The sequence below is a fragment of the Cricetulus griseus genome, chromosome 3, assembly GCF_003668045.3.
Source record: "Cricetulus griseus strain 17A/GY chromosome 3, alternate assembly CriGri-PICRH-1.0, whole genome shotgun sequence".
NCBI lineage: Eukaryota > Metazoa > Chordata > Mammalia > Rodentia > Cricetidae > Cricetulus > Cricetulus griseus.
Genome location: NC_048596.1, coordinates 215154552 through 215168131, shown reverse-complemented (window position 1 = coordinate 215168131; position 13580 = coordinate 215154552). Strand labels below are relative to the sequence as shown.

At 37.7% G+C, this 13580-nt stretch overlaps 1 protein-coding gene across 19 annotated transcripts in view; it reads left to right on the top strand.

Moving 5' to 3' along the window:
• Mllt10 (MLLT10 histone lysine methyltransferase DOT1L cofactor) overlaps positions 1-13580 on the top strand; it is a 141438-nt gene that overhangs the window by 107622 nt on the left and 20236 nt on the right. For all 19 annotated transcript variants that reach the window (XM_035442802.1, XM_027405283.2, XM_027405284.2 and 16 more), the window contains one exon: positions 8149-8327. In XM_035442802.1, the coding sequence (XP_035298693.1) occupies positions 8149-8327 (179 nt within the window). The remainder of the gene's footprint in view (positions 1-8148; positions 8328-13580) is intronic.

The following is a 13580-nucleotide window of genomic DNA, read 5'->3' as shown; positions in this document are numbered from 1 at the left end:
GCGCACGCCTTTAATCCCAGCACTCGGGAGGCAGAGGCAAGTGGATCTCTGTGAGTTTGAGGCCAGTCTGGTCTCCAGAGAGAGTGCCAGGATAGGTTCTAAAGCTACACAGAGAAACCCTGTCTCGAAGAAAAAAAAAACCAAAACAAAACAAAAAAATCACTTCAGAACAAATTGCAAACATGGTACCCCATCGGCCGGGAATGTGTATTCCTACAAAAAGGGCATTACTTAGAATCACAGCATAGCTACCAAAGCTGGAAAGCTAGTATTGCTGTCACTATCATCTAGTCTTTCAGATGTCTTTCTCAGTAATTTTGAAGAACACAGAATAAAATATTATTTAGTGATCTAATTCTAGTCTTTAATTTACTTTTAGGTCATTGTCCACACTACAGCCATAGTGGTTTTGTATTTGTTTAAATTCCTCCTCAAGCTTTTCTTTTTTTTTTTTTAAATGTCTTCAATAGCATACATTGAGGTGAAATTAAGAAGTGTTTTTCCCTAGTTCCATCTTTGAGTGTCTTGTTCATGTATTTGTTATATCAAACCAGGTAATTTTATATGAAATTGTAAGATTTTCATGGTCATATTCTCTTAGTTTATGATGTCTATCTTAAGTTTTCTCTAGTTTTAGTTGTTCATTATGAAAGTGTTCTGAAAATAATCAACAGATAATTCCGGGATAATCTTCTGAGTAGCATAATGAAATGTCCCGCTATTTTCCTGTATCCTACCCTGGGTGAGAACTGTCCCTCTGTGTAGTAAAACCATGCTGTATATGTTATACCTGTATAGTATCTGTCTGTCCCGTAATCTGTTTCTAAGTAACGGCACAGGCTTAATGCTAATTGTAAATGTTTGACTAGTAGCTCAAGTAAGGGAGATTATTGTTTCAAAGAGTAAATCATGCTGTGAACCTTTGGTGTCTTCCCATTGATAATAGCAAATTGTAAGTACATCTCTTGTTTACAGGCTCCTGTAATTCCTCTCCAATCTTTTCTTCCCTGTCTGGGTAACAACTATCAAACTTTTTAGATCTTATCTTAATTTCTTTGTTGTTTGAGAATGTCTCTAATGTTGCTTAGGCTGGCCTTGGCCCTGAAGATGTTCTTGAATTTCTGATCATCCTGTCTCTAGTTCCAAGCATGTGCCATCTGCCATCTGGTTTTCTATGGTGCTGGGAATTAAACATAGAGCTTTGTGCTTCTAAGTAAGCACTACCAACTGAGTTACATCTTTAGCATTCTGATTTTTTTTTTTCTCATTCTAAAGTGACTTTTCCTTGTCATTCCTAATTTACGTTGGAAGCTTGTTTTGTAATTGAATTGTATTGTACATTGATTGAATTGAATTGAACATTCCTGGTGAGCACTCTTGTTTTTCTTGTTTGCAATGTTTTTCTTTTTTGTTTGGTTTGGCTTGGTTTTTCGAGACAGGGTTTCTCTGTAGCTTTGGAGCGACTCCTGGAACTTAATCTTAATCTGTAGACCAGGTTGGCTTCAAACTCACAGATCCACTTATCTCCCTAGTGCTGGGATTAAAGGTGTTTGCAACCACCCAGCTCTGTTTTCAGTTTCATTTCTGCTCCACACTCACTACCAGTTTTTTCCTAGTTACTGAGTACTTGTTTGTCAGCTGGATGAAGGGACTGAATGGGTGGGTAAAAGAATGTAGATCAATATGTCACTGGCATCCACTGTATCTTTCTGCATCATCATTTCTGTTCTCTGTCCTGAAGTTCAGAGTATTTCCCTAGAGCTTGTGTGTTGTAGGATTTAGTTCCATTGAACTCCAAGAATGCCATATTGATTTGGATTAAAAACTGTAAAATGTGTAAAAGATGTATATGAGTTTTTTTTTTTTTCTGTGTGTAATGTATGTACATTTACCACATAGATGCCTGGTGCCTGCAGAAGTTAGAAGAGCTCATCAGGTTACATGGAACTGAGTTATGCATGGTTGTGAGCCATTATGTGGGTGCTTACAAGAGCAGCAAGTTCTCTATAACTTCTGAGCCATCTCACCAGCCCCTAATTTTAAATTTATTATTATTATATTATTATTATTACTATATTAATAATATAATAAATTTAACAATAAATTATTTAATAATAATCATTTTTATTATTCTTATTTTAAGGAAAATCAATAGAGTATTCAAGAGGTCTTAACTAAGTGCTCATGCCAAGGTGGTGAGTGAAGTCAGAGACTTCCTTTAACTTCTGTGCCATGAAAGGAACATTTTGATTTGTAGTATTTTATAGCAAATGACCAAGTGCCACAAACAGCCCCAAAACATGATTAGTAGATTGCCCTGGAGCTGTATAACTAATACAGTATCAAAGCAGTTGAACTTTTAAGATTGAAGATCCTTATTCATCACAGTTTTGCTTCTCAATATTATACTTTGTGATTATTGTTGCATATGGTGATGTTAATTTTGACTTTCATAATGTTGTAGAGGCATTATTGGTTGAGAAAATTATAACGCTACTTATTAAAGTTAGAAATTTTGTATTAGCACTTAAAATACTAAAATGGTTCTAACTACCATTTATTGAAATTTATTATGTAGTAGACATTGCTAAATTCTTCAAATTGAAGTAGCTATCTTTTTTGTTTGTTTGTTGGATAATAAGATAGTAACCCAGAAACCTTGAATAATTTTTCATTATGATCACATAGCTGTCAACATCAGAACTCAATTTTATCTCAGCCAAGCTGTACTATTTTGACTTCAGCATGCCCCTCCCTAGATTTTGTCTTTTTAATTTTAAAAGTTGGATATTCTGTGTATGATATGCTTTTCTTCTTCAAAATTTCTAAGCAGGTAGTGCTGGGGCTGCTGGTAAAGTGTATACTAGACCTGTGTCAGATCCCTGGTACCAAGGTAAAGAGCTAGGCATGGTGGCAAACACCTGTAACCCCACTGCTGGGGAAGCTGAGAGATTGCTGACAGCTAGTCTTGCTACTCTAGGCAGCTACTCTGCCTCAAAAAGGGAGAGGGTAGTATTAAAAAAATGCCTTTAATTCCAGCACTTGGGAACAAGAGACAGGCCTGATTACAGAGTTAGTTCTAGGATAACCAGGCCTACAGAAAGAAACCCTGTGTCAAAAATAAAAGAAAACATCCCATATCGACTTCGTTCTCCACCCACCTATCTACAAAGCATGAATACTGAAAAACACACGGGTATACAATATACAAAAAAGTCTAGATAGTCATCATTTAATGTTTTTAGTATACTTTGAAGAGAATAGTGTAAGCATTTCATTAACTTATCTAAACCTTCTAACTCATCTAAAAGTTTTTCCTTTTCCTTTCATCACCAGCCTTCCTCCATTTTTGGAAGCGTAATTCCACTCTGCAGTACAGATTGGCCTTGAATTTGCAATCCTTTTATCTGCTATAGACATGCCTGCCTCTACTAGATTATGAATGCTTACTGTAAGACTATTAAGGCAATTTTTTTTTGCTGTTTTATACATCTTGTGACAGAAAGCTAATAATAGTTAAATAAACAATTGGAGTAAACAATTTTTCAGAGTCCTTTTTTGGGCTAGAACAATGTCTCTGCCATTAAGAGCACTTACTACTCTTGAGGACCCATTTTCAGTTTCTAGCACTCCCATGACAGCTCACAACCATGTGGGACTCAGGTTCTAGAGACTCTGGCACCTTCTTCTGACCTCCATTAGTTTCTGTACATGTATGGTCCACATGCATACACTGAAGCACACACACATGTCTTTTTCTCAGTCATGTGCCTATCTTTGGTTAATAATCATTTTAGTAGAAGTGCTGTTTTTTAATATTAATATTTATTTGTTATTTCCACAGTGTTCTGCCTGCGTGTATCCCTTCAGGCCAGAAGGGGGCACCAGATCTCATTACAGATGGTTGTGAGCCACCATGTTGGTGCTGGGAATTAAACTCAGGACTTCTGGAAGAACAGCCAGTGCTCTTTGGCTCTTTGGGGGACCCACCATCCAGCTCCCAATAAACACATATCAAAGCTTATTCTGTCTTATGAAGGCTGGCCTTAGCTTGGCTAATTTCTAGTCAGTTTTTCTTAATTTAAACTTTTACCCTTCTTTATTTCTGAATACGTTTTCTTTCTTTCTTACTCTGTGGCTTCCTGTGGCTTACCCCCTCTCACTTCCAGATTTCTCTTACTATTTATTCTCTTTGTTTGCCAGCTCTCCCTATCCTTTTCTCCCACCTTGTTCTTGGCAGTTCAGTTCTTTATTAAATCAGGTGTTTTAGGCACATTAACACAGCTCCTGAGAGTTAAACAAATGCAATATAATGGAATGTAGCGAATGTTCCATAGCATAGACAAATGTAACACATCTTAAAATAGTATTCTGTAACACCTTAGCCACTGAGCCATCTCTCCAGCCCCAAAAGTGCTGTTTCTTTTCTGTCCCGCAAAGCCAAACTTTTTTTTCTGAGAGAGTGAGATCTGCCTGACTCTTCCTCCCCATCCCAAGTGCTGTTTTTAAATAGAAGCTAAAAATTCAGTTTCTGAGTGGAATTTGTGCCATTCTAAATGTTGGCTACTTAGAACTTTGAGCCATAGCATGGGCAACAGCTTTTAAGTTCACAAGGTTAAGTACTATCACTGTGCTCATGGCTTCACTGTGCTTGTGTCTTCATGCTGTTTTTAAAAATGTACTTTATGGCATGTGTGTCTATGTGAGTACATACATGTATGCATGTGACATTAACAGCACACATGTGGAGGTCAGACTACAAATTTGTGCAGTCAGTTTTCTCATTCTACTTTTATGGGTTTTGGGGATCTAAATGAAGTTAGGCTAATATAACAAGCACCTGGTTTTCCTGCTAGGGAGGGGGTGGAATGGCCCTGGGGCTTCATGCTCATCCCATTATGTTCTAGATTATGGAGGTATTTTAAGGCCACAGAAATCTCCAAGACCGTGATAATCAACTTAATACTCCTATTTGTATAGGGAAATGGGTTTTAGTAATCTTGATTTTTTTACCTAATAGATCATCAAGCATGTTTCTTGCTTTATTTCTATTTTTCCATACTCATTTATATATGTACACATAACTTTAAATTGAAATTTCCTATAAGAGGAAACATGGAGTTTTTATGAGTCTGGCTTATTTCTTTTAACATTATGATAACCAGTTACATCAGTTCTCCTGCCTTCAATTTCACTTTTCTTTATGGCTCTATAAAAATTCCATTCTGTTGCCAGGTGATGGTGGCATACACCATTAATCCCAACACTCAGGAGTCAGAGGCAGGTGGTGAGTTCAAGGCCAGCCAGGTCTACACAGAGAAACACTGCCTTGACCCCCCCCCCCTTACATTCCATTCTGTACATGTATCACGTTTTCTTTATTCATTCATTTGCTCGTTGATATCTAGGCTTATTATTTTTCTTGGCATTTGTGGATAGAGCAGCAGTGAACATGGATGATCAAGTATCTCTATGGTAAGGTGACTTAGTGTCCTTTGGTTATAATATATCCCAAAGTGGTATGTTATAGCTGGCTCACAGGATACATCTCTCCTTAGATTATTTTTGAAACGTCTCCATGGTGATTTTCATAGTTTCACAAATTTACCCTCCCATCAGCAATGAGTAAGGATCCTCTTTCCCCACATCATTGCCTGAATTGCTTGTCATTTGTTTTCTTAGTGAGAGCCAATCTGACTGGGAAAGAAGTAACTTCTTTTAAATTTATGTTTGCTTCTATGTAAAACCTTGATCTTTTAAATGGGACCACAGTTAGCTGTCCCTAGAAGCCATAAACTGGTTTTCCTTGCTATTCTGCCTTCAGATCTCTACATCACACTTACTAGTGCTTAAGAATTACTGTGGACTGTGCTCATTTTGTTTTTCACGTCTAAGTAGTCAACATGCCTCATGCCCTTTTTCTTTGTAATGTCTCTGTTGCCTTCATTGAGTTTTTGTTCATTAATACACTGTAATAACATCCTTTCGCAGCTTTTCTCAGCCTGCTGCCAGGTGTTTATGTTTTTAAGTGATCCCCAGTATTGACCACAACAGTCTGCTTAAACCCTTCTTACTGTGTCTAAGCTTGAACATTTAACTTCTGTTGATGTTGATTTGGTCCCTGCCTCCTTTGTAGGTGTAGATAGTGCTCACCTGTTCTTGCTGTCTGGCACCCATTTCTTCCTCACAACATCTTTCTCTGTTGTGTCGTGCTTAATACACCAGCTTTAGAGGTGATATTCATTCCAGGGAGTAAATCTTAGCTCCCACTGTGTCATTGAGGATTAGGTTAGATAGTCACCCTAACCCCTATACCTATACAGTCTGGAGCACTTTTCATAGGTTGTTGTAATTCTCTTTTCTGCCAATCTGCTTGAAGGCAGAGACTATGTATCTTGAATAATTCTACCTAAGGCTTACAGTAATGTCTGGGAAACAGTGAGTTGTCAGGTATTTGCAGAATAAATAAGTCATTTTTTCTGTATATACTGCTGAGACAAAATTATTTAGAGACCTAAATTCTAGGCTTAAAGACTTTTTTGTTTTTGTTTTTTGTTTGTTTGTCTTAGTTTTTCGAGACAGGGTTTCTCTGTGGCTTTGGAGGCTGTCCTGGAAGTAGCTCTTGTAGACCAGGCTGGTCTTGAATTCACAGAGATCCTCTGCCTCTGCCTCCCGAGTGCTGGGATTAAAGGCCTGCACCACCAACGACTGGCGGTTTAAAGCCTATTAATGTGTCCTAATTCTCCTCTTTCACTTGTTTGAAGGTATACATTTTCCTATAAGCATAAATTGATATTTATGTTTTTTTAGAAACACAAAAACTCCATTGATAAGCTGGTATAATTTACTCATTATTACTGTCTTCTAGAGGTATAGTTTCTGAGGGGGTTGGGGAGAGAGTCTGTCTACGTGTGAGATTCATATATGTGTACATACATGCAGAGGCCAGAAAGCTGATAGTATCTCTACCACTAACGTTAATTTTTGAGACTATGTCTTGCTGAAACTGCCCTCACCAATCTGACTAAACTGGCTGGCTCTCCTGTCTCTGTCTCAGGGATTTCAGGTGTGCCCTCCCAATCCCCCCCACCCCCAAAAAGAAAACCTGGCCCTCAAGCTCAGGACATGAAGTTTATATAGCAACCACTGTACCAAATGAGCCATCTTAGCCACTTAGGCAGTTTCAACTGCAGCCTCCTTAATTCCTTCCTCCTGCTTTTCTTTTTAAATGCCAGGTTTTCCTTATACGTCCTTCCCTTTCTCCCTTCTTTCTTTCCCTCCATTTCCCCTTTTCTTTCTCTCAAGTTTGTAACAGATTTTTCAATTTCCGTTTTCCTTGATTCTCTGGACCCAGGTAATTGGTCATCCAACAGATTCTCATAGGTTAAAACATGTTAGTAGCATTCTTGGTAGCCTCTCAGTATGTACCAGTAGTATTCCCAAATTTTGACAGCCTGGGACATTGACAAAAGTGTTTCCTGGAATTAGTCAAGTGTTTCTATCAGGCAGTCATTCCTAGTTGAGGATTATGGAGGATTAGTCGTCCCCCCCCCCCATGGGAAACTTCTTCTATCTCATGGTGTTTTAATTCTCCCTCTTACCTTGGCCTTATTCACTTAGTACAGCCATTCAGAAACTCCTGTGTGCTCTATCCCTAGTTATTTCTAGATGCTACCTCTGTGGCACACATAGGATCTGTGATACATGAAGGCCACGAGCATTTTTAATATCGGAATCAAATCCAGTCCTGTTGCACTTTATTTTATACATTGTAGCCTTTCTAGAAGAAGCATTCTTCTCATGTCAGAACTCCTCAGTTACCATTTCTAGGGTTTAGGCATTTTGAAAGCTTACCAAGTGTTTTAAAAATGGCTCTCAGCTGCTTCATTCTCCTGTTTGGACTCCTTTTGTTGCTCTTAGAAATGCCTACAATTCTTACCCTTTTTGGTTGTTTAAATATTTGCTAAGTGAAAAGCAATTTAGATTCTTTTAGGCAAATATTTATGAATAGTTAGTGTTAGCTTATTCTAGTGCAATTTCTAATCACTAATTAAATTTATTATTAGGGGAGGGATCAAGGAGAAGTCTTGTCTGACCAATTTGAATGATAAATTATGAGATATTTAAATAAAATTTCTTTGGTTGCAGGTATTTATAACAGCAGTGATGTAGCTGTAACCTTTGCAAACGTGGTATCTGGCTCGGGATCTAGTACTCCTGTCTCTAGTTCTCACATACCTCAGCAGTCATCTGGGCATTTGCAACAGGTGGGAGCCCTGTCCCCCTCAGCTGCATCATCTGTAACCCCTGCAGCCGCTACAACTCAGGTATGTTATAGCTGAGAGCCAGCCTTAGCAAGCAGTGTGAAACATTGTCTCCAACAAAAATGAGAAAAGGTAGGTCAATTTGGCATGTTTATGGGCTTTCTGTCTGTCTTTTGTTAAAAAAAAATTTAAAACTGCACAAACCTTTTGTCTGAATTATTTTAATTAACCTAGGAGAGAATATTGAAGAACAAATGACTTCAGGCTTGATAAGAGTGTGCTGCTGTTCTAGTAGGGAACCAGAGTTCAATTCTAGCACCCACACCTGGTGGCTCATATCACCTGATTCCAGCTCCAGGGAACCTTAATTCCTTTGACTTTGGCCTACATTCATGTGCACACACCCACACATAATTGGTAGATAAGTGTTCACAAATATATGCTTTCTTATTTGTGTCTCCTTCTGGCCATGCTCAGATCTGTAGCTTGATATACAGCCTGGTCTATAGGATTTTTATTTTATTTTTTAGTCTTTAAATCTAGGTCTTCAATAAACCAGACAAGTGCTCTATTCCTGAGATGTATCTTGCCCAGCCTTCCACATTTCATTTACTTACTTACTTACTTACTTACTTACTTACTTACCCACTTATTTATTTATTTATTCATTTATTTATGAGGCAGGATTTTCTGTGTATCCCTGGCTATCCTGGAACTCACTCTGTAGACCAGGATGTCCTGGTACAGAGATCCACCTGCCTTTCCCTGTGAATGTTGGGATTAAAGGCATGCACCACCGTATCCTGGCTCCAGCCCTTGATTTTCAAAACATTTTATTTTGAGGTGGGATCTCAACTGAGTTGCCCAGGTTGGCTTTGAATTCACTCTTTGGTCAAGTAGGCCTTCCTGTCTTAGAATGCTGAGTGACTGACACTGGTCAGCTCCACTAGGTCTGGCCATAAGAGTGTTGTAAAAAAGACAAGCCGGACATTGGTGGCACACATCTTTGATCCCAACACTCCGGAGGCAGAGGCAGGGGTATCTCTGTGAGTTCAAAGCCAGCCTGGTCTTACAGAGCTACTTCCTGGACAGGCTCCAAAACAATACAGAGAAACCCTGTCTCGAAAAAACAAAGGATAAAGGAATGCTCATAAAAAAAAAAAAACAGTTTTATATCTTATTTTTTTTTAAGATTATTATTTATTATGTATACAACATTCTGCTTCCATGTATATCTGCACACCAGAAGAGGGCACCAGATCTCAGTACAGATGGTTGTGAGCCACCTTGTGGTTGCTGGGAATTGAACTCATGACCTCTGGAAGAGCAGTTGGTGCTCTTAACGTCTGAGCCATCCCTCCAGCTCCATACTTCATTTTTTTTCAAAGCTCTAGTAATAGATCTTTTAAAATTCAAGATAGTTTTTATAATGTAATTTTTAAGCCTCTAGTTAGCCTAGTAGGTATTTATTAATTACTGTATGGGTAGAGCCTTTGCCTAGCCTATGTGAGGCCGTAGGTTTGATTCTCCTCACAAGTTAAAAAAAAAAAAGACAAAGTGAACAAAAAAAATATAAATTTGAGCTTTTATATATGTGCAAAGTTTCTATTATATGGGACTTTATACATATATTTTTTGGTGTTTCCTATTCACCATATCTTTATTTTCTTGTTTATTTATTTACTTACCTACCTACCTCCCTCCCTCCCTACCTACCTACCATCTATATATCTGTCTTTGGTTCTTTCAAGACAGGGTTTCTCTGTTTTGCCCTGGCTGTCCTGGAACTCACTCTGTAGAGCAGGCAGGCCTTGAACTCAGGTCTGCCTGCCTCTGCATCCTGAGTTGCTATAATTACCACCTCCCCGATGTAGGCTGTATTATTAGAATACAGCAATGGATTATTGTAATGCATGTGTTTATGAATGGTGTTATACAGTCATCATTGTAATTAAGGCAACTATTAAAATGAACAACAGTTCAGTCAGTGGTATGATTAGTTGTGCCATCTTTGGAATAAGGATAGCTTGATTACTTTAGAGTGGTTTTCTTCAGCTTATTTCTCTGGAACAGTAAGGTGCTTTTTTAGAGCAGGTAAAAGGATAAATGAAAGAATGGTGTTAATAAATTGTTGTATCTTTTTATAAAATATAACTATGTGCTGTTTGATAGGTTAATACCAAGTTTCACTTGAACATTCCCAGTTTGCATTTTCTTTTCTGTCTTTTTAGAAGTCTGTTTTAATTCTGGTTAATTCCAGACTGACTTAAGCAAAATCTCATTTCTTCTCATTCATTATGTCAGTGGGCTTGGGACTGGCATTAGAGAGAGCTGCATGGGGGAGGTGGTAGTGAAGGGAAATTTATTATAGTGCAAGGGTAATCACACTTAACATGTGATTCAAGTGAAGAACAAAGAAATAAGTTGTAAGTAATCTAGGATCCAGGCCAATTGCAATCTTTACTTTTTGTCCCCTTTCCATGTTCCTGTAAGATGGGTCTCATATGTATGTATGTTTATATATGTATATATATGATTTGAGTTAGACTCACATGCTGCATGCTGAGACAGCTGCATGTGTGTTTCTGTGTAGTAGTAAATGCATTCTGCCTTGAAGCTGAAGCTTATTTAGCTTCGCTTATCTGGTGCTGCTGTAGCAACCATCAGTCTCCAGGCAACTGAGGCATGTTGACCTCTCAGTTGAACTGAGTGCAGATCTACTTCAATTTAGCTGCCTGAGACAATAATAATGGTGTTGAATGTGAAAATGTGAAATGTTGTAAGTAGTAAGGGAAAATATAAAAAATATTTTGATGGAATTAAGAGAACTCCTAAAATTGTTCATTGAATCCCTTCCTTTTTCCCCACAGCAATGTTCACTTTAGCTTAACCTTTACATAAGTCTTAGTTGTCTTTCATACATATAATCCATTGTGTTTAGGTAGTTACTTACATCTTATTATTTTAATTACATACAACATGAAACAAAGCAGTATTAAAAGATAGGTAATGGAAATTATCAATATTTAAAATGTGATTCTAGATGTCTTGTCCCAGTTATTAAGAACTGTACAAGAACATTAAGAACCTACCATGTTCAAGGGCCAGGGTTCACTCATTTAGCAGCACCCAAAAGAAGATGAGGTAAAGCGCGCGCGCGCGCGCACACACACACACACACACACACACACACAGACGAGAGAGAGAGAGAGAGAGAGAGAGAGAGAGAGAGAGAGAGAGACTCAGAGAGATTTTAAAATGTGTGTAGACAATTGAAATGTAAAGAAACAAAAAAACAACAACAAAAACGTTTGGCCCACCCTTCCCCACATAATTTAATCAGAATTTTTAGTGCCTGGATCTTACTTTTTCTGACCCTCATTGTAAGTAAAATCAACAGACTTATTTTTTTGATGGTTTATAAATTGTCACTTAGGGAAGTGATCAAGAAGATATAAATCAGGACAGGCTAATAGAAATTAAGGATTAAGAATAGTTTCATTTGGGCTTTTAATCAGAAAAGGACAGTTGTAAAATTGTGTGTGGGGGGGAAATATTAAAAACTGCTTTATAACTTAATTTTATATTCTTAAATGTTAGATCTCAGCTTATCTGATATAGTTGTTTTTAGAGTAATTGATACAACTCAGCACACAGTAGGCTTTCTAGAATATACCAGTAGTAGTAGCTGTAGATTCTTACTGTTATTGGAAGGTAAAATGTTGTGATAGTGATGTGTTCTTTCTTATTGGGTCATAAGTAAAAGGGTATAAATTAGTTATTTTAGGAGTACCATTAACTTTTCATGTTGCCTTTCATATTCCACTATTTTCTTCCTAAAAGGTAAGTGATTGCATTGATTAGATATTGACCAATTAAGAAATCTGTTTTGAAATGGTTATTCTGTCCAGTCCTTCTGTCCCATTGAGAGTGTTCAGTAGTGGTTTAACTGCACTTTAAGCAGCCTACTACTTTTTTGGATACTCAATTGTGGAACATTTCAGCATTAACCTAAACAATGGTTTTGAATATATTAAGCTCCTAACAATTAGGGAGCAGTTTGGGGCATTGAGTAATAGGGAATGATGCAATTGAACCTGACAGCTTTAACAGCCATGCCCGCTCCTGGGACCAGAAAGTTGTTCACACTTGGTTTCATCTCTCATCACACACTTGAGTATTAAAGCCTCACTGGTGGTAGCTGACTCAGAAATGTAGTTTGTTCTCAGAAAGTTTGAAGTTTGAATCATGGCTGAGGATAAATGAAACTTGATCCTGTCCTTGTCTAATGTTCATTCTTACTTCTCTCAGAAAACCATTCTTGCCAAACATGTGCTCATAATGGTGTGTGTGTGTGTGTGTGTGTGTGTGTGTGTGTGTGTGTGTGTGTGCAAATCTGAAAACATTTTAATACATACATTGTATGTGGTTTTTTTTTTTTTTTTTGAGACAGTCCTGACATATAGTCCTGGCTAGCTTAGAACTTCTGTAGCATAGAGAGGTCTGAAACATGTTTTAGTACTCCTCTGCCTTGCCAATGTTGAGATTACAGGTGTGACCACTACACTCAGAATTACTGCTGTATTTTTATGGAATCTGTAGCTGATGTAGTACCTAAAAAGAAGCATTTATGCCATCTATTGGTTCTTTGGAGACTGTTTTTCCTTGTGGATATTTGCCACAATTAGTACCAGTTTATAATTGATAATTTATCTTATCCAAGTTTGTGGAAAAACAGAAACCATAATAGTTTACAAACAGTATATTCTTAAAAGTGGTTTTGTTGTTGTTTTTTGTTTGTTTGTTTGTTTGTTTTGATGTTTTGAGACAGGGTTTCTCTGTATTGCTTTGGAACCTGTCCTGGAACTTACAGAGATCCGCCTGCCTCTGCCTCCCAAGTGCTGGGATTAAAGGCCTGCGCCACCATTGCCCGGTTTTTATTGCACATTTATTTTGTGTATGTGCATGGATGTGCACGTGGACTGTGTGCTGCATGTATGAAGGTCAGACTAGAACTTGCAGAAGTCTGTTTTCTCCTTTCCTTCGGTTTCAGGAATCAAAGTTAGATTGCCATGCTTGGCAGCAGGTTTGTTTTACATTCTGAAACATCTTTTTGGCTCCCACAAAAATAAAAGAACTAGTTAAACTTCTGTGATGCTTACCAGTCTAGTTCCATATGTTTTTATGAGCCTTTTATGCATATTAACTACATTTGTATAGTATTCTGGTAAGAGAGACATTATGACATCATTCTCATAAATGAAAATTGAGGATAGAGAAGTTTAATGGCTTGCCTATAGCTTAGATAGTAGCAGA